Source organism: Rattus norvegicus, chromosome 9 (assembly GCF_021556685.1).
Source record: "Rattus norvegicus strain SHRSP/BbbUtx chromosome 9, alternate assembly SHRSP_T2T, whole genome shotgun sequence".
Taxonomy (NCBI): Eukaryota; Metazoa; Chordata; class Mammalia; order Rodentia; family Muridae; genus Rattus; species Rattus norvegicus.
In genome coordinates, this window is record NC_141542.1 from 126,246,310 (window position 1) to 126,267,751 (window position 21,442).

At 48.4% G+C, this 21,442-nt stretch overlaps 1 protein-coding gene across 2 annotated transcripts in view; it reads right to left on the reverse strand.

Annotated features, from left to right (window-relative positions):
* Nucleotides 1-1,684: 1,684 nt before the first annotated feature.
* Emilin2 (elastin microfibril interfacer 2) overlaps nucleotides 1,685-21,442 on the reverse strand; it is a 59,720-nt gene continuing 39,962 nt past the window's right edge. Inside the window, 4 exon segments of one of the 2 annotated variants that reach the window (NM_001431280.1) lie at nucleotides 1,685-2,605; nucleotides 4,583-4,711; nucleotides 5,286-5,318; nucleotides 5,634-6,002. In NM_001431280.1, the coding sequence (NP_001418209.1) occupies nucleotides 2,268-2,605; nucleotides 4,583-4,711; nucleotides 5,286-5,318; nucleotides 5,634-6,002 (869 nt within the window). In that variant the 3' untranslated portion in view covers nucleotides 1,685-2,267. 2 annotated transcript variants of the gene reach the window in all.

A 21,442-nucleotide genomic window follows, 5' to 3' on the forward strand; every position in this document is an offset into this window, starting at 1 on the left:
TCCGCGCAGACTCCATTCAAGAGTAGTATTTGGTCATTTAAATGGTGCTGCTTGGTGATGATACATATCAGAGCAAAATGTTCCAGTTCTTAAAAATTACTGCCCTTTTCTTGGTCACCACAGCTCCTTGATTAGAGAAGTTGAACCCTGAACCTGGTGGTGCTGTGGTATTTGCCAGTCAGTCCTGCTGCTTAGGGGGACTGCTTGAGACCAGCCTGTCCCATTAAAAGTAGAGTAAGTACTTAAACTCAGTTCACACCTCTGACTCACTCGTGGGCACATGACTAGAGGGGGTGTGGTGACTTAGGGGGCACTACTCCAAACTCCCCTCCCCCAGACAAGCTCTGGCTGTCCCTGCTTTTCATCTCCAAGAAAAGCTCGGGGCTCCCATTTTAAACCTGTCTCCTTCAGGGGCAGAGTATGGTTTTCATCCCCTTATGTCTTGCAGTGAGCATGTGACTGCTGATATGACTGGGCTCACTCCACCCTGCCTGTTGGACGTAGAGAATTAAGGCCAGTAAAGGGGTCACATGCACTGGACGATCCTCGAGAGACCTGTCCAGGGCTGGGGAATACAGTGGCTAGGCATCCCCGACAGGTCCCTGCCTTCCAGCCACTTTGGCACTGAATGTGATCTTGAAAGAAGATCGAGGGGAACGGGCAAAAGCAAACCTGTGAGCCAGCGAGCGAGGCTTTCCTGAAAGTCCTGCTGCTCAGGGTTTTCTGTGAGTCATTTCTCAGACAGGCAAGAGTGCTCTGACCTTTGTAGCCAACTCCCCAGCTGTAGAAACCGTGCAGTCCATGGCCCTCCTTCCAAATATCCCTTTTTTTTTTTTTTCCAGACAGTCCTTGAAACGCAATGTATTTTTACTGCCTTAGCCTCTTCTGCCAACTGGGTTAAGAAAAGACAAGGCTATTGAAACTGGTTTCCCTGTCTGCACCTTCCATTAGGGTCCTGGGGGAGTTACCTTTCCCTACAGGTGCTGCCTGACAGACAGACCGGGTTTTTCTCAAACCTGCTTAGCAAAAGCCACCCTGGGCTGGAGAGATGGCTCAGCGGTTAAGAGCACTGACTGCTCTTCCAGAGGTCCTGAGTTCAAATCCCAGCAACCACATGGTGGCTCACAACCATCTGTAATGGGATGCTCTCTTCTCAAGTGTCTGAAGAGAACTACAGTGTTCATATAAATAAAATAAATAAATCTTAAAAAAAAAAAAAAGCCACCCTGAGCTAGATGCCCCCATGCCTAGAGCTTCGGGGCTGCTGCTGGGAAAGGATTGTGGTGCTAGGCCTCCTAGACCCGAATCCGTCTGTCTTCTCAAATGATCTCAGTTTGCAGTCAGCCATCCATTTTCTATTGGGCCTCTTGTTGCTAAGACACCCGAGTTCTAGTGCTGTCTCTGCCAGTGAGTTGTGCAGTGGAGCAGTAGCCTGCAACTAGCTCACTTCCCCAACAGAGGCCACAGTCAGCCCTGACTTCAAGGACATCTGGGCTTGTTTTCCAGCCAAAATCAAACCCCAAGTGTGCAAAACCTGGAAGCTAGCAGGCATGGGATATTTTACATACCGATTGGGGTTAATTTACACCGGATTAGCTTTTACATCCATTAAAAAGTACTCTAGTTTGCTCTCCCCACCCCTGCAACTCCCTATCTGTAAGGCACCAAATACAGAAAAGGAACATAGTGATTCTGACATCTTTATTGATGCTCCCTGTCTTTGCACTTATATCGTACATGTCATTTAAGGAGCCCGGCAAGCCTCATAAATAATGTCTCTTACATCCACCTTGGTAGCAGAGATCAGTACCAGCAGCCAAGTGTGGAACAACCCAGGCTAACTCTGGGTCCAGGCCACATCAGCACTTCAGTGTTTAAGTCTTCTACATGCAGTGTGGAGGACGCGTCCGCTACAGTGTCTTCCAGCTGCATCAGGCCCAGCCCAGTCAGGGAGCAGCATGGGCCTCCACTGTAGCACCGAAGGGGCCCAACCCAGAAGCCTCTGGCAGAACTGGCGGCATATAGGCAGCACAGGAGAAGCCAGCTTCCAGCAAAGGGGACTTGACAAATCTTCTGGTTGTCCAGTTACAGTGACAGAATTGAACCATGTGTTGCCTCCACAGCTGTCTGGAAACGAGAGGTGTCCGTCTCTACAGGGAGGTGAGGGCTTTTATCCTGGAGGCAGGCAGAGTGTGTGCAGCAAACTACAGAAACCAAATATATTAAAAGCTCTGGAGTTTTTACAGCCTCTTCCCCTCCTGGCCTCCCTAAAGGTGGGAAAGGAACGGATACAAGAAAACGCCACTAAAGGTGGAGTACATTTCATCAAAGTCTGTGTGAGCCAATCTGCCCCCAGTCACCACAACGTTGACTCCATCTCCTGCCTTCAGGTGCACGATGAGGTGGAAGGCCCCTGGGCCCCCGCAGGTATGCACAGCCCCAGGGGGACGATGGTATTCCAGGAACTCTCTCCTATACCCAGCCGTATGGAGCTGGGCAACACTGGCGTTGGAAACAGACAGGACCGCTTCCACGTAGGCATCCCTCTCCGGGGTGAGGGTGGCCGTGATCAGGTAGCGCCCATCATACGGTGCCGTGAAGATCCCTACAAAGAGCCAGACACACTGGTGAGCTGGTCTGCTGTCTCTGCCACCCTCACCCCGGTTACAGACTAACTTGGACCCATCTCACACAAGGCCACTGTAGATGGCCTCCGACGGCCCCTGGGTTTTAGCACCCAGTGTCTTAGACAGGTCAGGATGGTCAGTCACCAAACCTGTAGAAGAAAGCCTGACTTAGAGTGTACTGCCTGCCCATGCCTGTTGTTCCCAGTATGAAAATCAACCCCCAGGGATGGGCATATTCTAGACAAGCATTCCACCATGCACAGCAGCAGCCCCAGTACGGCCTCACACCCCTGCAAACCACAGACTCTGATCGATCACTTGGTTCAGAGCCCACGGTCCCGGGCTTGTAACATCCAAGCAGTAAGAGCTCTAGTTGCCCAGGACTTGCAGCAATGTTTGCCTAAGTTTACAACAGGCCAGAAAACCAAAAGCAGTCATGGCCCTGCTGGGACAGGCAGCCAGTTCGAACGGAATTCCTGGTCTGCTGTGTACATGGCATGTGTGCCCTGGAGACTTGGGACCAAGACCCAGGCCCTGCCATGTTAAAAACCACCTTCCTAAATCACTGGTGTCTCTGAGGCCTATCCCTGAGACAGCAGATGGAAACAAAGCTTGCCCAGCCCAAGAAGCAGACACTGAACCGCTCAGCTTTAGGAGGCCAGGCTAACCTTCATCTAAAAGAATCAGCCTGGTGGGTGTAGGTCACATTCAGTTGTAGCCAGAAGCTCTACTATCTTTTCCACGTGATCTGGGAGGCAAGGAAGTGGGTAGAGATAGACCAGGAGTGGGTGGGTAGGGGTATTAGGCCTTTGCACTTAACCGAAAGCCAGATGTTATCATGAAATTAGGGTCCTTACACTAAAAGTGATCCATTCAAGAGTCTAGCCTTCAAGAATGCCTGGGTCAACCCTGCCCCTTCCATGCTTACTCTTTAAACTCCTGGAATCCAGTGAACTGGGCCAAGCTTCCATTTCCCTACCTAATGGGGGCAAGCCTAGGTCAAGGACAACCTGAGATTGTCTTGACAGTACTGGCCTGCTCGTGAAGATCACCAGCCTGTGTAAGTGGACAAAGGGTCCCCTCATTCCCAATCAAAATCAACCCCAACTCTGGCACAAAACCTTGAAGCATAGACTAGAAAGCTTGGCAGCCCAGGATACCTGGCTTCTTTCTCCAAGGTGTACCAGTGACTTAGCCAGAGGATAACCAGGCTGGAAATTGTGGAAAGAATGGCTAAAAATTACCAAGATGATCAAAAATCCTTCTCCCTCTCTGAGAAGACCATGTTCATGCCTACACAAATGAAAGCATAACTGCTAAAGGCAAGGAGACTGAGCAAGGCACCTCCCATGAGCCTCAGAGGGTTGCCCATGGTCCAGACAGAATTCTCCTTTAAAGGAAACTCATGTCTGGCTATCAAGGAAGGGCTTTGTGCCTGGGAGCAGGTGAGACAGGACAAGCTGGAGCAAGGGGGAAAGGCTGTGCTGTCGGAGCTCAGCAGCTTCTACCACAGGCTCCGGGGTTCCCTGGAACAGGCATGGGTGCCACAGGCACCTTCCAAAGTCCACCGTTTCATTCTGTCTCCGTGTGTGAGGCATGATACTCTCGGCTCAGCCCTTTTCCCCCTTCCTCATAAAAAGATTCTGAAGGAGTCTCTGCCTCTGTCCCTTTGTAGATAAAGCATGCTTGTTGGCCACTAGAGGGCAGATGGAAGACAGGGGGGCTGGGGTGTGACAGGTCATAGCTGGAAAAAATATTTTTTAGCAACCATTAAAAATTGAGCAGCACTTCCAAAAGTGTAGTGAGACCACGTGCTGCTCTTCCACACCTGTAGCCCACGGACCGGAGGTTTGGGGACAATCCACTGCCCCGTGTATGTTCTCCCCAGGCCCCAAGGGCCACCACAGGAGGAGCATTTGGGTAGAGCAAGACAGAACTGCATTTTAGATACTCACCAGTGCTGGGGTTGTATACATCCCCATCATTCACCAGCACCTTATTAAAGAGGACGACACCTCCATCACTGGGAAAAGGCTTCTGGGTAAGACCAGCTGAAAAGGACACCAGAGCAGGCAGCGACACCCCTAGGGAGAGAGTGGCAAGAACATGTGGACCTACCTATCTTCTGAAAGTGTTGATGGACACCAGGTACAAGCTATGCCTCCCCCTGCTGGAAGTCCAGAGACTCCCCTTGTCAGACCAAAGGCTAGCACAGAGAAACTGGGGAACTGGACATGCGTGTGAGACACAGACACTGCACTTGGAAGCCTCAAAGGGATTGTCTGTGTAGAGTGTGTGTGTGAAGCTGAGAGAGGGAGACAATGAAAGGCGAGGCTGCTATGCGCTGGCTACATCGGGCTGCTGCTGGGTGCAGAGAATCATCTAGACAGTTGCTTGCTGGAAGCACAGCCCACCCAGCCTCCCCTTGAAAAACATGAACAGAAACCACGTAGGAGGGAAAATTCCTGCCTCTGAGGTCTCTCTAGAGGGTCAGTCTACAGAAGACAGGACCAGGGAGTCTACTGGGTGTGGAAGGGCCTAGGCTCGAGGCTGTCTACCCGTGCCAGGTCCCCCCAAACCCCCCTGGGGAGGAGACAGGAAGTGCCGGGCAGAGGCCACCAAGGAGAGCAATCCCATGAGGGTTCTGTGTAGACATACCTGGGGTGGCTACAGGAGGTGACTTGGGGTAGCCTGAAAACAAAGAGTGGAAAGTCAGGTATTTCTCAGTCCTCGTTCTCCCTTCAGCATGGCTGTAGTCCCTGACTCTGGTCGTGTCAACCTCATTATTCTTACCCTTCCCCGGGGAAATTACACTTTCAAATATTTCTTTTGTTGTTCTGAGGTACTTCTGATACCCACATTTCAGATAAGCAGAAAGAGGTTCCTCTGAACTCTCAGGCCCTTTGGAAGCTACCTTTCTGAACTTTGTCCCCTAAAGGGGGAACTCTGGACCCACAGAACATACCAACAGGCACAGGCTATCCCGTGCCTGGGAGGCAGACGTACCTGGTGCGCCTGCGTAGCCTTCCGAGCTAGGAATCGGCCCCTGCCCCATCTGTCCATCCACTCCCTGAGGCAGGCCCCTTCCGGACATGCCCATCCTGCCTGGAGGCCCAGCCTCTCCAGTCTCCATGATGACTCCACTGGAGCCAGGCAGGACGGGCAACCCCATGCGACCAGGCCAGGCAGGCAAAGGTGGTGGCTGCAGGGGCCTCTGGGGCAATACTGGCCGCTGGCCTATCTGTGGTGGTCCGGCAGGGTGTTCTGGCAGTGGGGTCAGCCGCGGTGGCTCAGTGGGGGCCTCCTCCAAGGGTCTGGTGGATTCTAGTGGGGTCTTCCCAGATGGTCCCTGAGTTGCTTCCAAGGGTTCCTCTGCTAGAAGTGAGAAAGAAAGGAAGGTTCAAATGTCTCCAGATCCCCTGTGTGAGGTTTCTATGACCTTTGATCAATGTCCCTTGATCGACTACTTGTGACTGTGTAGCTAGAGGCACTGTCCCCAGTGGGATGTAAACAGTACTTGGGACAGCTCGCCTGGCATTTTCTGAAGCTGCCTCCAATCACCCAGGGAGATCTGGGAACGCAGCTGGGGCCTCCTTGATGTAGGTGGTGAAACTCCAAAGTAGCGTGATTAGCGTGATTCTGGCTCCAGTACCACGGGTCTTTTCGACTCGCGCTCACGTCATTGATGAATCACAGTACCAGGAGGCTAATTCCACCGACTTCTGCAGTCTCTAAAGCAAGCTAGCCTCCGTGTCAGGCCAGCGGCCTCACTGCTGGTTTGTGAAGGGCTGTTGTGAAGACCCCCTTGGCTGCCCCTACAGTTAGTACAGACCCCAAAGAAACACCCCCACCATTGAGATCGCCAGTGGAGGAACCTCCTGCTTCAAGTGCCTCTGCCTGTCTGAGGTGGCCACCGCAGTGACTCAGCCACCTTCCACATTCCTGGAACTAGCATTCCAAAAAGCCCTTGCTGCGTGCTCACGAAACATCTGAAAACATCCCACTTGCAAATGCAAAGACTACCTTCCTCTTTCCTTAGTCTGGTGCCTCATATGCCCCAGGCCCCAGAGCTGGACAGTATGAGGCACCATCCATCCTGCATCTTGGCCCACTGTCTAGGGCTGCTTTAAAGTTCTATAAAATGTTTATTGTACGACAAGTGCTCTCCTTGAGCAGGCTGCCAAAACACCCCCCAAAAGTTATTCCTCAGCCTTTCTGACCAGTTTTCGTGAGAATAAGCTCCACAGGAAGTAATTCTAGCAGTCACCCTGTCAGTGCTCTTAAGGATAACAACTGGATAACCCCGCTGTAGATGCAGGCAGTGAGCATATGTGACGGGATAAGCCAGGCAGGAGGGCCACAGGTTCTAGGCCAGCCTCTACACGAATTCCACGGAAATGGGAGGAAACCATGAGAAAGAGTTGACAGTCTTTCACAGGACAAAGGTGGGGAAGACACAGATGGACAGCCTTGTGCAGGCACATCCAGAGAAAGACCAGCCCATGAAGTACCAGGAAGTAGAGAAGTTCCAGAAGAAAATGTGCTAATATTTTAAACATGGAGCTGCAAGTGCAAAATGCTTGGATTTATTTTATAATATAGAAAATGATGTTGAGGGGCTGTTGGAAGTTGATAGATTTCATATGTGAGGAAATGTGTTATCTATTTTCATTTTTCCTACATGTGATGTGCACAGATGCATGCTTTGTACGTGTGTGGTACCTTTGTGTAAACACAGTGGAGGCTGGAGGTTAAAGTCATTGAACCATCGTCCCAGTGGCTCCCCATTACTCACTGGGGCTGGTTTTCTCAGTCAAACTTAGAGTTCACCGATGTGGCTAGTCTTGCTAACCAGCTTGCTCTGTGGATAGATACCCTGACTTTGCCATTTGAGGCTAGAATTACAGGCACACCTCCTCACCTCCCTGGCATTTATGTGAGTTCTGGGGATCCCCAACTCTTCACGCCTGCTTGGCACTTCTGAGCCTTCTCCCCTGAGTGAATATGGACTCCCCCACCCGAAAGGTCATGAGCCAATTGTGATGGTGCTTGCCTTTAATTCCAGCACTCAAGAGGCAGAGGCAGGAGGATCTCTCTGAGTTCGAGGCCTGCCTTGTCTACTTACTGTTCTGAGACGGTCAGGTTTAGGCAACATAGTGAGACCCTGTCTCAAAAACAGAAATGGTAAGATGGGGGAAAGAAGAAATGAAGGAGGTGGTTTGTTAAAGGCACAGAGTGTCTTGGGAGATGGCTCCGTGGGTAATGTGCTTTGCCTAGAAATTATGACAACCTGAGCCTTACTGTTAGTGCCACCATGGAAAGCCAATTACACCGGCACTCACTTGATACATGTGCATATGTGTAGGCAAGCAGATACTCATACACATAAAAACAAAATCTTGGGGCTGGAGAGATGGTTCAGCAGTTATAAACACTGAACCAAACTCTTAAAGACCCAAGTTCAAGTCCCAGCATCCACACAGCAGCTCACAACTATGCATAAATCCAGTCCCTCTTGGCCTCCTTTGGGTAATTGTGTGTGTGAGATGTGTGTGTTTGTGTATATATTGCACAGACATACATGCAGGCAAAACACCCATACATAAAAATATCTTTAAGGATGGTTGAAATATCAAAGACATTTGGCCTTGGCCTCTACCCTCCACATATGAACGTGTGTACAAACATACACATAAAAATTTTAAACAAGAAGGAATAGAGGGTAAGGGAGAGGTGAAAGTACATGATCCAAGTGCATCGTGCAGTCATATGAAAGTGTCATGGAACATTGTGGGCAAGTCATATATACCAATTAGAAGTCCACTGTTTTCTACTGTCTATAAAACCAAACTTCACCTCCTTTACTATCCAGTTCCTGCTCCATCACTAGTGCCAAGCTCTCACCAGAGCCTGACTTAGTGCCTTCGTTGTGCTGTGCCTGCCCCCTGAAACCACCTGGTCACCACCCACCCCTCCAGTCTAGCTCAAATACCACCCCTGTGAAGCCCTCTGGGATCTGCCCAATGGGGCTCGAGCAATCCTGCTTCCGAAGCACGAAGCAATTTGAACCCTTGTGATTCTGTCTCTCTTCCACCTACACTGGCTGGTGTGTTCACCTTCACTGTCTCTGACCCAGGATTTAGCACAGGACCTAGCACATAACACCGAGACAGAGGCTGTGATCGTTACTTAATTCAGCCAGAATGCCAGGAACCCCAATTCTACTCACAAATCACTGCCATTCTAGGGTTCTACTTGGACGGCTTGGGTGCACAGGACCATGATAATTCCTTCTAAGTCATTTCCCTCAATACCAGACTTATCAAAAAAGCAAGAATTTAAAATCCTGTTTGAGCAAAAAAGAAGAAGAAGAAGAAGAAGAAGAAGAAGAAGAAGAAGAAGAAGAAGAAGAAGAAGAAGAAGAAGAAGAAGAAGAAGAAGAAGAAGAAGAAGAAGAAAGCTAGGTCAGGGCTCTAGGGGTGAGCAGAGCTGCATGCAAGTTAGACAACAGTGTAAAGACTGGGCCTGATTCAGCTTGGGGCCCAGGCCCAGGCTCTCCCAGCTTGGGCTCCACCCAGTGTCACATGGTGTTTCCACAGATTTTTATTACCAAGTCCTAACAGAGCCAAGCTGCACTCTGTTCAATCTAGAGAGAAAGTTTCCCTGAATGCATACCTCTCTCATTCAGAAAGAGAAGCCCTCACCTGAAGAGAGAGTGAGCAACAGGTCCAGCTGCCAAGGGGGTGCAGAGGAGGGAGGAGGAGCACAGGAGGAGGAGCACGGGAGGAGGAGGGAGGAGGAGCACGGGAGGAGGAGGGATGAGGAGCACGGGATGAGGAGGGAGGAGGAAGAGGAGGGAGTTTGACTCTGGGTGACCCTGCTCTGTCTTCCAAAGCTCTGATTAAGTTTTATTGTGGCATCTCATGCCTATAATCCCAGTACTTGAGAAGCTGAAGCAGGAGGATTGATTTGAGTTTGAGGTCAGTATGAGTCATAGTGAGCTTCAGGCCATCCGGGGATATAGAATAAAACTATCTCAAAATTAGAGGAGCAAATTAAAAGCCAATGTCAGCTTTACTAAAAGACTCCTGTGGAGGCTGGAGTGCTACAATGGGTGTGTCCATCTGAGCTGACACCCTCCACCCATCCACAGGAGTTAGGCTTTTATCTACTGTCTCAGTAACCCAGGGGTAGCGGAGCTGAGCTCCTGGCAGGAGGGTGCTATGTACCTGACAACTAGATGGTGTGTAGTCTAGACTACAAGAAGGTGACCCTTACTGTTACTGTTCGGGTCTGGCTGTGGGAAGCCAGCAAAGCCTTCCTAGTTCTCAGCCTCCCTGTGCCCCCTCCTGTCATCCAGGCAGAATTCACCTGGTGCTGAGAGGGGCTGACTGTAGCACACTGTGTGAATGTCAAGTGTAGTCCATCAGAGGACTGATGGGAATACCTGGTTTCCCTGTATCTAGCATTTGCTCAAGAACTGAGACACACACACACACACACACACACACACACACACCACACAGAGAGAGAGAGAGAGAGAGAGAGAGAGAGAGAGAACAGAAGAGAGAGACACAGAGAAAGATAGATACAGAGACACAGAGATATACATAGAGGCAGAGAGAAGGACTGGGGAGATGACCCCGCTGAGTAAGGTGCCTGCTATGCAAGCATGAGCATCTGAGTTCAGACCCCAGCACCCACCCATGCAAAGCAACTAGGTGCAGGGGCATGCCCGTGTAACCCCGGTGCTTTGAGAGGGAGGCAGACACAGCTGGATCCCTGGAGCTCGGTGGAAAGTGAGAATGGAGTTCCAGGCTCAGTGAGAGACTGTCTCCAAAATAAGATAGAAAAACCAGAGATGCCTTGGTGTTAAGAACATAGGGTGCCCTTGCAAAGACCCAAATTCAGTTTCCAGCACCGATGTCAGGTGGCTCACAACCCCCTGCAACTCCAGCTCCAGACACCTGAGGCTCAGCCTCTGGGTGCATCTGCGCTGGTGTACACACATCCACATACATATAGTCCTTAAAAGGAAACTAAATAGTCAAGGTGGAAACGGCTGAGGAAGTCGCCAAGCTTGACCTCTGACCTTCACACACACACACACACACACACACACACACACACACACACAAACACCACATACACAATCACATGTGCGCACACACACAAACCATGTTCCATATTTATGGCTATGTGTCAGGCCACAGTTGTAGCTATTTTTAGCTAGCGGCCTGTGGGTCATGGGTTGGACCTGCCTGACCAGAGAGAGGATAGACCTTCCAGCCATGTACTAAAGCCGAAGAATATACACGTTGAGACTTTAAACTACTATCTAAGTATAGTGTATATACTCTATACTCTCAGCATTTGAAGTTCAAGGCAGGAGGACCGCAGTGAATCCAAGGCTAACCTGGGCTCTAGAGTGGCTAGTAAGGTGTACACACCAAGAACCTGTCTCACAAAAACAACAAGGACAGCAGGTTAGCTCATGGGGTAAGAGTGCCTGCTATCCAAGTGTGACAACCTGAGTTCCAGCCTTGAAAAACACATTTTAAAAGCCGTATGCTACGGTGGCACATCTGTGATCCTGGAGCTCCGACAGCAGAACGGGAGGCAAAAACAATTGCCCGGAAGTTGGAGGACCAGATAGCCTGGACCATATAGCATGGCAGAAACAAGAGGCTCTGCTTCAACAAGGGATCGACGAGCAAACCCTCTCCTAGAAGCGGTCCTCTGACCTCCACATAATGTGTGTGCTCTCTACTTTCCCTATTTTAATAATTAAAAATTAAAAATGTGAAAGGATGTAGAGAAGTGGTTCTGATGCTCTGATTTAATCAGGGATGAAGGTCCTTGTCCCCAATTGGTTCTTAATCAATCAGTAAAGATGCCAGTGGCCAATGGCTGGGCAGAAAGAAAGAGGCGGGGCTTCCAGGTTCCGCAGGCTGGGAGCGAAGAGGAGAATTGAGACACTGGGGGAGGGAGATGAAACAGTCTCAGAGCTGCAGGGGAGATCTTCCAACATGTAGGGAGAAAGGGAAAGAGGCGGCGGTGGGCTTCACAGAAGGAAACTGTAACTAAGCTGAGGGCAGCTTTAGAGCTAGGTAAGGGCACATTAGTTGCAGGAGGCTTGAAGAGCCCAGCCACTGAGCCATTAAGGTAGGTTAAAAATGGACTAATGTGCATGTCTTTCATCTGCGCGACTCGCTGGGAACTCAAAGCGGTGTAGCCGAAACTACCCGCTACAAAAGAAACAAACCCATTAAACTGACACTACAGAATGCTAAGCGACATACATGGGATGTCCGTCAAACAATACGGGCCTAGCAGGACAGTCTTTACCATTACAGCCTGCAGAGAGAGAAGCAGTTGCTTGGCTACTCAAAACACGGGCTCCAAAGCACTAGGGCCGGTTACCAACCCTCCTTCCAGCAAGACAGGAGGCTTAGCCAGGAAGTAGCAACAGGTCAGCACTTGAAAAGGCCCCTCAAATCTCACAGGCAATCACATGATCTCAACTGTTCCCTTGACAGCACAGAAGGGGAAATGCACCCAGCGGAAGGAAGGCCCTGCCCTGACCAAACCACTCACAACGGACACTGCAGGGACCTTCTTCAAAAACAGAGGACCCGTGGCCACTCCAGTCAAGGGAAGTCAGATGTGAAGACAGTAAAACCCATGAAATAGAACAGAAGTCAAAAACTGGCACCAGGGTCTAATTTCTGCTTGGTCCAAACCAGTGAAAACAGAAATCCCCATACATCTGTATCACATGTGTTACTATGTGTGGTGACATCAGAATTGAAGCTCTTTGTACCACAGAACTTGATCCCATGGTGGCCGGGGTGGGGGTGGGGGGACAGGGGATGACACCAGCCTCACTTGAAGTTTGTAAAAGATAAATTCACGGTTAATTCTAATATTTATATGAATAAGCTATGAAGGGAGACACATCAATGGCTGGCACTGGCTGTGGATGTGGCTCTCTTGGTACAGTGCTCAGTGAGCACACTCAAGGCAGGCTCCTGCACAACAAAGAAGTCAAAAATAAAATAGTGGGAAACCAAAGAAGGGGACTCAACTGAGCTGCAGCCATGATGTAAGTAACTGAGATGGAGACGACTCAGAGTCTCTCTTCCACAGATGGCAACTCGGGGTTCACCCGTGAGCAGTTCCTGGAGCTAACAGGGCACTTGGAGACAGATTCGAACCCTAACAAGGAGACTCTGGAGGTCTTGGCTGACTCATTCAAAACGACAAAAGGAGACGTTGGGATTAGGTCCCTGTATTGACGGCATGAGATGGAGCTCAAGCAGTTGTCCTAGGCCCACACATCTGAGTTGGAGTCAAGGGAACATACTTTTCTGTCTTAATTTGTCAGGAGCTATGGGTCAAACTTTGGCCTAGGAGTCAGTTTAATGTGCTTCTGGAACAAGGATTGGGAAACTCTATACCCATTGGGTTCTACACAGCAGTACCCCGAGGACTCCTTCTTGGTACCAAGCAGAGACAGCATGTCACAGGGTCTCTGACTCCTGAGTCAGTCTAGCATGTGCTCCTTTTGGTCATGCTTTTTCAACTTCCTTGTTGGGGCAGATGGCTGTTGGGTCTTATGTCTATCGGTGGTACATTAATAATAAACCTATTTCTGTTCCCAAGAAAATAATAAATAAAAAAAGTGAAAAGCTGGAAGACAGCAGAGTCTGTACATGACCTGGGCTCCCTCAAAAAGCTGACCTTGTGTTAGTGCTATGCTGTCAGAGTTGGGAGTTGTTCTGTCCCGCCCCATTCTGGGCACCTCTTGCCCTGTGTGGCTCTACCTGCCCTGTTACTTGTGATGTGATTTCCTTCCATTTCCACTGATCTGGAAGTGACTTTTTATTTTAATTCCCAGGGCTAACCTCAACACTCCTGAGTAAATCTTCTAGGTGGTTCATGTCTTTGAAGTTACCCAGGGCTCATACATGTGACCACGTGGAAGGCTCTGGACTAGAACACCGCTGTTCAAATTCAGAATTTTGTTTTAACATTATGACTGTTTAAAATGTGTGTGTGTGAGTGAGTGTGTAATGTGTGGTATGTGTGTGTATGTGTGGTGTGTGTGTGTGTGTGTGTGTGTGTGTGTCCTAGGAACTGAGCTCCGTCCTCTCTAAGAGCTGTGCATACTCTTAATTGCTGAGCCATCTCTCCAGACACAAAATTCGAAGTTTTGATGAATAAAAGCTTCTACTTACAGCAACTAGGGTATAACAAAAACCAGATGCCCCAGGGAAGAACAAACTGTGAGTTTTGACTGCCTGACATACATATTCATTGGGTAGTTTTTTGTATGTGAGTTCACAGAATTATGATAGTTCATCACTGTATCTTGGACCCAAGTTGACCCCAAACTCAGTGGACTTCAAGCTCATGGCCAAAGCCATCATCAGGATGCAGTTGGCAGGCACCAGCCCCAACCAGACTTCATAGTTCAGTACTCTACCAATCTGTGTGTTTTCATTGTTACAACTTACTATAGGAAACTTGATTAAAATAGGGTCCTTAGGTCTGTGGTAGAACAGGATTCCAAGAGGAGGGATTCCAAGAGGAGGGATTCCCAGGGCAAGACCAGGAGCCACAGCCATGATTTTCTCACCACAGGATGTCGAAAGGCTGTCTGTGGTTGTTTCAAGGCAGGGTTGTCCCTTCTTGAAAGCATGACAAGAGACTTCCCCGACCACAGCAACATCTCTCTTTCTCAACTCCAACACCTTCTCTCTCAACAAGTTAGAGGGGAAGTGGTGGTTCCTGAGAGATTCAACATCAGCTCATCCTCAGACATAAAGTAGTTGATCTTGCAAAAGCAGTCTCTGTTGACATTTGTGCTACAGACTAGGTTCCCTGGCAGGAAGGCAGATGCCACCCTTCTTGCTTATCTAGGAGGGTTAACATTGGGCACCAAGCGTGCTTCTGCTCAAGGGCATGTGGGTGAGTGACCACAGCTTGAGGAGGATGGAGTAAATGACAAGAAAAAGAAGACAAAGATGTATTAAATTGGCTTAAAGGACTAGCAGTGGCCAAATGTGGGAAAATATAAGCCAGGAACGTGGGAACCCAGGACTACACCCCAACAAGAAGGTTGTAGAGTGAATAGTATTTGTGCAATATACGGAATCTTCACCACTCAATAAAAAGGCCTATGGCCAATGAGTGAAGGCAGGATTAGAAGGTGGGACATCCAGTACAGGGAGAGGGGATTCTGGAAAATGGGCTCAGGAGATTCGCCCTGAACTCTGAGAAGGAGACAGATGCATGAAACTGAGGAGACAGCAAGCAGCCATGTGGCACTCTTAGAATAGAATAAACTGGATTATTGAGATATGAGCTAGTCAGGGAACAGAGCCAAAGCTGTTGGCCTAAGTGTTTACTCATGTATGAGAAGTCTCAGAGACATTATTTCATGAACAAAGAGGCCAGGTGGAAACCACGAGGTTACAGACGGTCCCAACTACAGAAGCTCTTGATGCTCAAAGAACAAGGGGCTTGGAAAACTCCCAATGTAATCAGAGGGAGCACGCTTGCGGTCGAGAAGGGTGTCAAGATGTGATGTTGTGGGTTCTGGCAAGAGACTTCTAGGCTGGACACTCTCCATTTGGCCCCTAATGTAGAAAAGGAGAGAAGGGGAAGGGGGAGGCGTGTGGCATCACCCTGCAGCTCTCTGTAGTTCTCCCTAGAAGGGATTGACCCATCCCAGGCCTCCACCCTCTTCTAGTAATAGCAGGGGTGGGGGTGGGGTAGGAGTGAGGGGGGCACATTGCAGGGTGAAACAGGGAGACGAGCTCAGCCAGGAGCAGATTCTATACCAGTTGGGATTGAGAGTGAATGAAAACAGGCTGGGGAGGGGTGTTCACTGATCACCAACTGCCATCACCCTACTACTCACAAAGCACCACTGTGACTGTTATTTCCAATGCGAAGACAGAGAAAGGAGGCAGGTAAGTGTTCATGGTGTAAACGACCTACGCAAGCCACAGAGTTTCAGTGCAGATGAACTGGGGCTTCAAGACTGGGGAGAGCTGCCATCTTCCAGGTGCCATATTCTTTCTCACAATACGTCAAATCCAAATTCCTATCATACCCACATAGTGTGGCATAGACAGATTCTGCCCCTCTTTTCCCATGAAGCCTCTCACTTTGTCCTGCTGAAACACTTGGCCAAGCTCAGTTTTGCAACAGAACAAATCCATTCCTGTCCCAGAGTCTTCCGTCACATTGTTCTCTCTGCCCGGACCATTTTCCTGCACAGATTGCTACAGGTTTTATGTTCTCAACATATTTACATCTCAAATGCTGTCTCCACAATGCAGCCCTCCCTAGCCACGCAGCTAAATGAATCCTTCCTGCCTGTTATTTATCTGTTACGTTATCTTTCCTCAAGGTACCAACCGACTACTAAAGTCGGACCTTCACTATGATGGCTGTTCTTCTTTTCCTCTAGAGTGTCAGATCCATGAACACTGAGACAGGACACAGCTTAGGAGAGATCTGCTGTTCTTCTTTTCCTCTAGAGTGTCAGATCCATGAACACTGAGACAGGACACAGCTTAGGAGAGATCTGCTAGAGAACCAGGTGTGGCGATACCTGTGACCTAAGAACACAGGGGGTTGAGGTAGAACCATTACCATGAGTTCAAGGTCAGACTGGATCCAGGTAAGAAACTGAATGAATGAGTGGATGAATGAATGAATGAATGAATGAATGAATGCAAGGAAATGTAAGGAGTCAGGAGAGCTGCAGGCAAGAACAATGAACCACCACAGTGGTTACTATTCTTACTCAGACGGGACTTGATCTTGACATATGAACCCTTCTTAAGCCCCAGGCAAGACCACATGTCTTGGTAGGACACAGGAAAGATCTACCCAAAGCCATCTGGGTCGCTGAGCTCATCCATAGACCTATGGAGCAGACCTGTGAGCAGACAATAGGAGCCTGAGTTTACAGTCTTGACCTGCAATCGGGCTGTACTTTAAGCACAGTCCTCATCCCCTCCTCTGTGCTGGTTCTAACTGTGGGAGGAGGGACTCACCATTGGACTCCGTGCCTCCCGATATGACAACCGTACTACCTTCAAAGGCTGGTTTGCTGTGACCAACAGAATAAATATGGCAGAAGCGATTCCAAGCTAACCCTAGTCCCTGCGTGTCAGAGACCACAGCTTTGCCTTCTGCTGTAAGACAGACTATGTGAGAGTGGCGGGATATGAGGAAGCCCACAAGGACACACAGGGAGAGAAGTGACAAGGAGGGTCACCAAGACCCGGGTCTGTGGCTTAACATGAATCTGAACCTTCCTTCAAACACAAATCATAGCTAAGAGGGTAAGCAACTCAGGCTGAGTCCATGAAAGAGCAGTCGAGCCAAGCTGCCCTGTGCAAGCCCCTGGCCCAAGGGAAAATAACCACCACAGAGACTGAGGTAGGAGATTACACAGCAAAATACAAAGCCTTTCACACCAAAGCCTTCCCCTGAGTGCCTTCTCTTCCTGCCTTTGACTTCTACCTAGACCTCTGTTATCCATTCACACTCTTCTAGAAGTTTCTCTCATTCTCTCACTGCTCACCTCCCCATCACTCTCAACTACGTTCAGTAATTAATTGCTTCAGCTTGAAGGCTTACTCCTGTGCCTTCTCCCTCTGAGAAGCCCTCTGGGTATCCTAGTGAGGGGGATAGCCGATTCCTCTGGCCTTTTTTGTTTGGTTCTCCCCCAAACTTTTATTGTATTTGTATTTGCTACATGCTAAGCCACCATCGACAAGGGTGCACAGAGAGCTCGAATACCTGCTCCTTCATTGAGTATAAACTGTGCACTCTCCCCACAGATCTGAGGATATTTTCTAAGGAAGGATGGCACCTGTGATCTCTGCAGCCTTTCACAGAGCCTTACATTACAAGCATTTGGTGTTCAGCAAATACTCCGATGTCTTTTAATTGGTTGACATGTGACTTCAACCTTAGCTGTGGGGTCATTCCAGATTCCATGTCTCCTGGGTCTGGGGGCTCTGGAGGTCAGAGGACACCACTCATTTATGTTTGGCTCCTCTCCATCACAAGTTCTCCCAAGCCCACATGGTCTGCATTCCCAGCATGACCCCGATGACAGTACAGGGAAACCACTTTGTCTTCAGAGTTACACATCTCTAACTCTACACAGAAGAGCCTCAGAATGGACACAGATTCCCACGCTGTCTGGCACTGCCAATTAGCTGGAAATTTCTGGCTGCATCTGTTATTGTAAAACACAGTCCAGACAACGCTTTGACCACAAGGGACAATTACCCTGTGAACACACAGGGCTCATGACCTTAACTCTACATTCCAGAGATACAGGGGCTGTGAGATCTGTGTGCCACAGATCCCTAAGCCTGCAGACAGTGGCCAGTTCACAGCCATGCTTGGCCCGGTGACTCTTTATCTACAAAATGAGCACTGTGCTCTAGGACGAAGTCCAGAGCACATCTACCCAACTGCTGTGAACTTTCCCCACACCTCATGAGGTGCCAGGACCTCCACATAGATGCTCCTCAGTGACGGCCTAGTCAGGAAGGCTCAACAGGGTAGCACCAGCCTTGTGTCACCCTGGTAGAAAAGATGCTAGGCCTGCAGGGGATGACAAGAGAAGAGAAAGTAAGGAGAGAGGAGATTGGGAGATGCCTTTCTCAGCATACAGCTGGTGTTCCACACCTGCTCATAGAAGTCTGCATTCAACTCTGGGAGACACAAAATGCTGCTGGGTAGTGACACAATGATCTTTGCATGTTGCCCCCTCCCACCCCAGTTCCACTTCCCAACCCAGCTCCACCTACCAATTCTGGAACTCAGTACACGTTTCCCTCTTGAAAATTCTGCCATCAAGTGGGATGGCTATGGGCTTATAGGCTATCAGCTCTGAAGGGATTGGACCATGCTGGTACGCAGGTGTTTTTATGAATGTGACCTCTCTGCTGGCTAATTTTATGTCACAAGTTAAAGTTATCTGGGAGGAGATGATCTCAATTAAGACAATGCCTTAGCAGTTTACAGCAAGTCCACAGCCAACACCAACGTAAATGGAGAGAAACTCAAAGCAATTCCACTAATATCAGTAACAAGACAAGGTTGCCCACTCTTTCCATACCCATTCAATGTAGAACTTGAATTCTTAACTGAGCAATAAGGCTTAAGAAGATCAATAAGCAATAAGGAGGAGATCAAGGGATACAAATTGGAAAGGAAGAAGTCAAAGTATCTTTATTTGCAGAGGATATGATAGTATACATAAGGGACACCAAAAATTCCACCAGAGAACTCCTATAGCTGGAAAACACTTTCAGTAAAGTAGCTAGATACAAGATTAACTCACTAAAATTGCTAGCCCTCCTATAAACGAATGACAGACTGAGAAATCAGAGAAACAACACCTTTCACAATAGCCTCAAATAATATGAAATATCTTGGGGTAACTCTAACCAAGCAAGTGAAAGTCCTGTATGATAAAAACTTTTAAGACTTTGAGGCAAGAAACTGAAGAAGATAACAGAAGATGGAAAGATCTCCTATGCTCATGGGTTGGCAGGATGAACAAAGGAAAAACGGCCAATTTACCAAAAGCAATCTACAGATTGATACAATTCCCATCAAAATTTCAACACAATTCTTCACAGACCTTGAAAGAACAATTCTCAAAGTCATAGGAAATGCCCAACACCCAGGATCACAGAAACAATCCTAAATAATGAAAGAACTGCCAGAGGTACCACCACTCATAGTTTTAAGCTATTCTACAAAGCTACAGTAATAAAAACAGTATGGTACTGGCACAAAAACACACACATTGATCAGCGGAACTGAAGACCCAGACATAAACCCACACACCTCTGGACACCTTACTTTTGATAAAGAAGCCAGAAATACACATTGTAAAAAGAGACGGCATCTTCTTTAAATGGTGCTGTTCAAACTGGAGGCCATGCCTGTTTCAGTTTTGTCTTTTAATGTCTATTGTACTGCTAAGTGTGGGCCCCCAAGACCTGGAGTCTGCCTGTAGATCCTGGGACCCTGCTCCCAAGTTAATTCTGATTGGTGAATAAAAATGCTGACAGCCAATAGTTGGGCAGAAGAGATATAGGTTGGGTTGTAGCTTTGAGGCTTGAAGAGAAAGGATCAGGAGGAGGGAAGAAGGGAGGAGAACCCACCATAAAATAGAAGAACGCATTAGAGAGAAAGAACCACCATCGGTTAGCTGAGCCATAAAATTGTGGCCATGTGGGCTGGCCAATTGGAGCTGAGAGCAGCCCAGATAAAACACAGTAAGTGATAACTTGGGATATCGATAGGAAGATGGATATCAACAACATGGAGGGTAGGCAGTCGCCTAGCATAAGGCATATTAAAAATATAAAGGCTGTGTATGTGTTTCACCTGAGAAAATAAATGGTCTGAGTCAGGGAAGAAGCCCTGGGCTGATATTTTTTAATATTTACAACTACACATAGCCATCACCCTGGAGGAGAACACACCAGGAGAACAAAGTCCTCTAAAACAACTGAGCAAAGCTCATATGAACTCAGAGACCAAAGCAGCGATTACAGAGCCTACACAAAACTCCGTTCCAAATGGATCCTAGACTTCAACACAGAACCAGGTGCACTGAACCAGACAGGAGAGGAAGTGGGGAGTAGCCTTCAACCCATTGGCACAGGAAACAACTCTGTGAATAGAACGTCACTAGCATAGGCAGAAAGATCAATGATTAGTAAGTAGGACCTCATGAGACCGAAAAGCTTCTGTAAGGCAAGGGGCACTGTCATTTGGACAAAGCAGCAGCCTACAGAATGGGAAAAGATTTTGACCAACTCTACATCCAACAAATATATTGGATATTCAAAATATATAAATAACTCAAGAAACTGGATATCCAAAAAACAATAACCCACCTGGGCGGTGGTGGGTCCATCAAATCCCAGGTCAGGGAATCCTGAGCAGACCTCATATGAACTCATGACTAAAGCAGCAACCATAGGGTCTACACAGGTCTGCACCAGGTCCTCAGCATACAAACCACACCTGTCCACTTTCTGCTTTGACAGAACGCCTGAGTGTGTGTATGAGTGGTCTCTTGATTCCTGTGCTTTCTCTTGGGATCCTTCATTTTTCTTGTCAGTTTGCCTCATCCAACTTCGATATGACGGTTTTTGTTTTATCTTATTTTATTTCGTTATGAGTTTGTTGTTATCTCTAAGAAGACTGTCCTAATGAGAGCAGACAGGGAGTGGATCTAGATGGGAGGGTAGAGAACTGGGAGGAGTAGAGGGAAGGGAAACTGTAGTCAGATTATATTGTGTGAGAAAAGAATGTATGTTTAATAAAAAAAGGAGGAAATGCCTCCATAAGACTGGGTTGTAGGCAATTCTGTAACCACTTTTTAAATTAGTTATGGGGTGAGGGGTTCAACCCATTGGATGGAGCTATTGTTGGTCTAGTGGTCCTGGGTTTCTTTTTTAAAGATTTATTTATTTATTTTATGTATATGAATACACGGTAGCTGTCTTTGGACACACCAGATGAGGGCATCAGATCCCATTACAGATGGTCGTGAGCTACCATGTGGTTGCTGGGAATTGAACTCAGGACCTAGGAAGTCAGTGCTCTTAACCGCTGAGCTATCTCTCCAGCCCCAAGATCCTGGGTTTTTAAGAAAGCAGGCTAAGCAAGCTATGAGGAGCAAGCCAGTAAGCAGCATTCCTCCATGGCCTCTGCATCAGCTCCTGCCTTGAGGTTCCTGTCCTGAG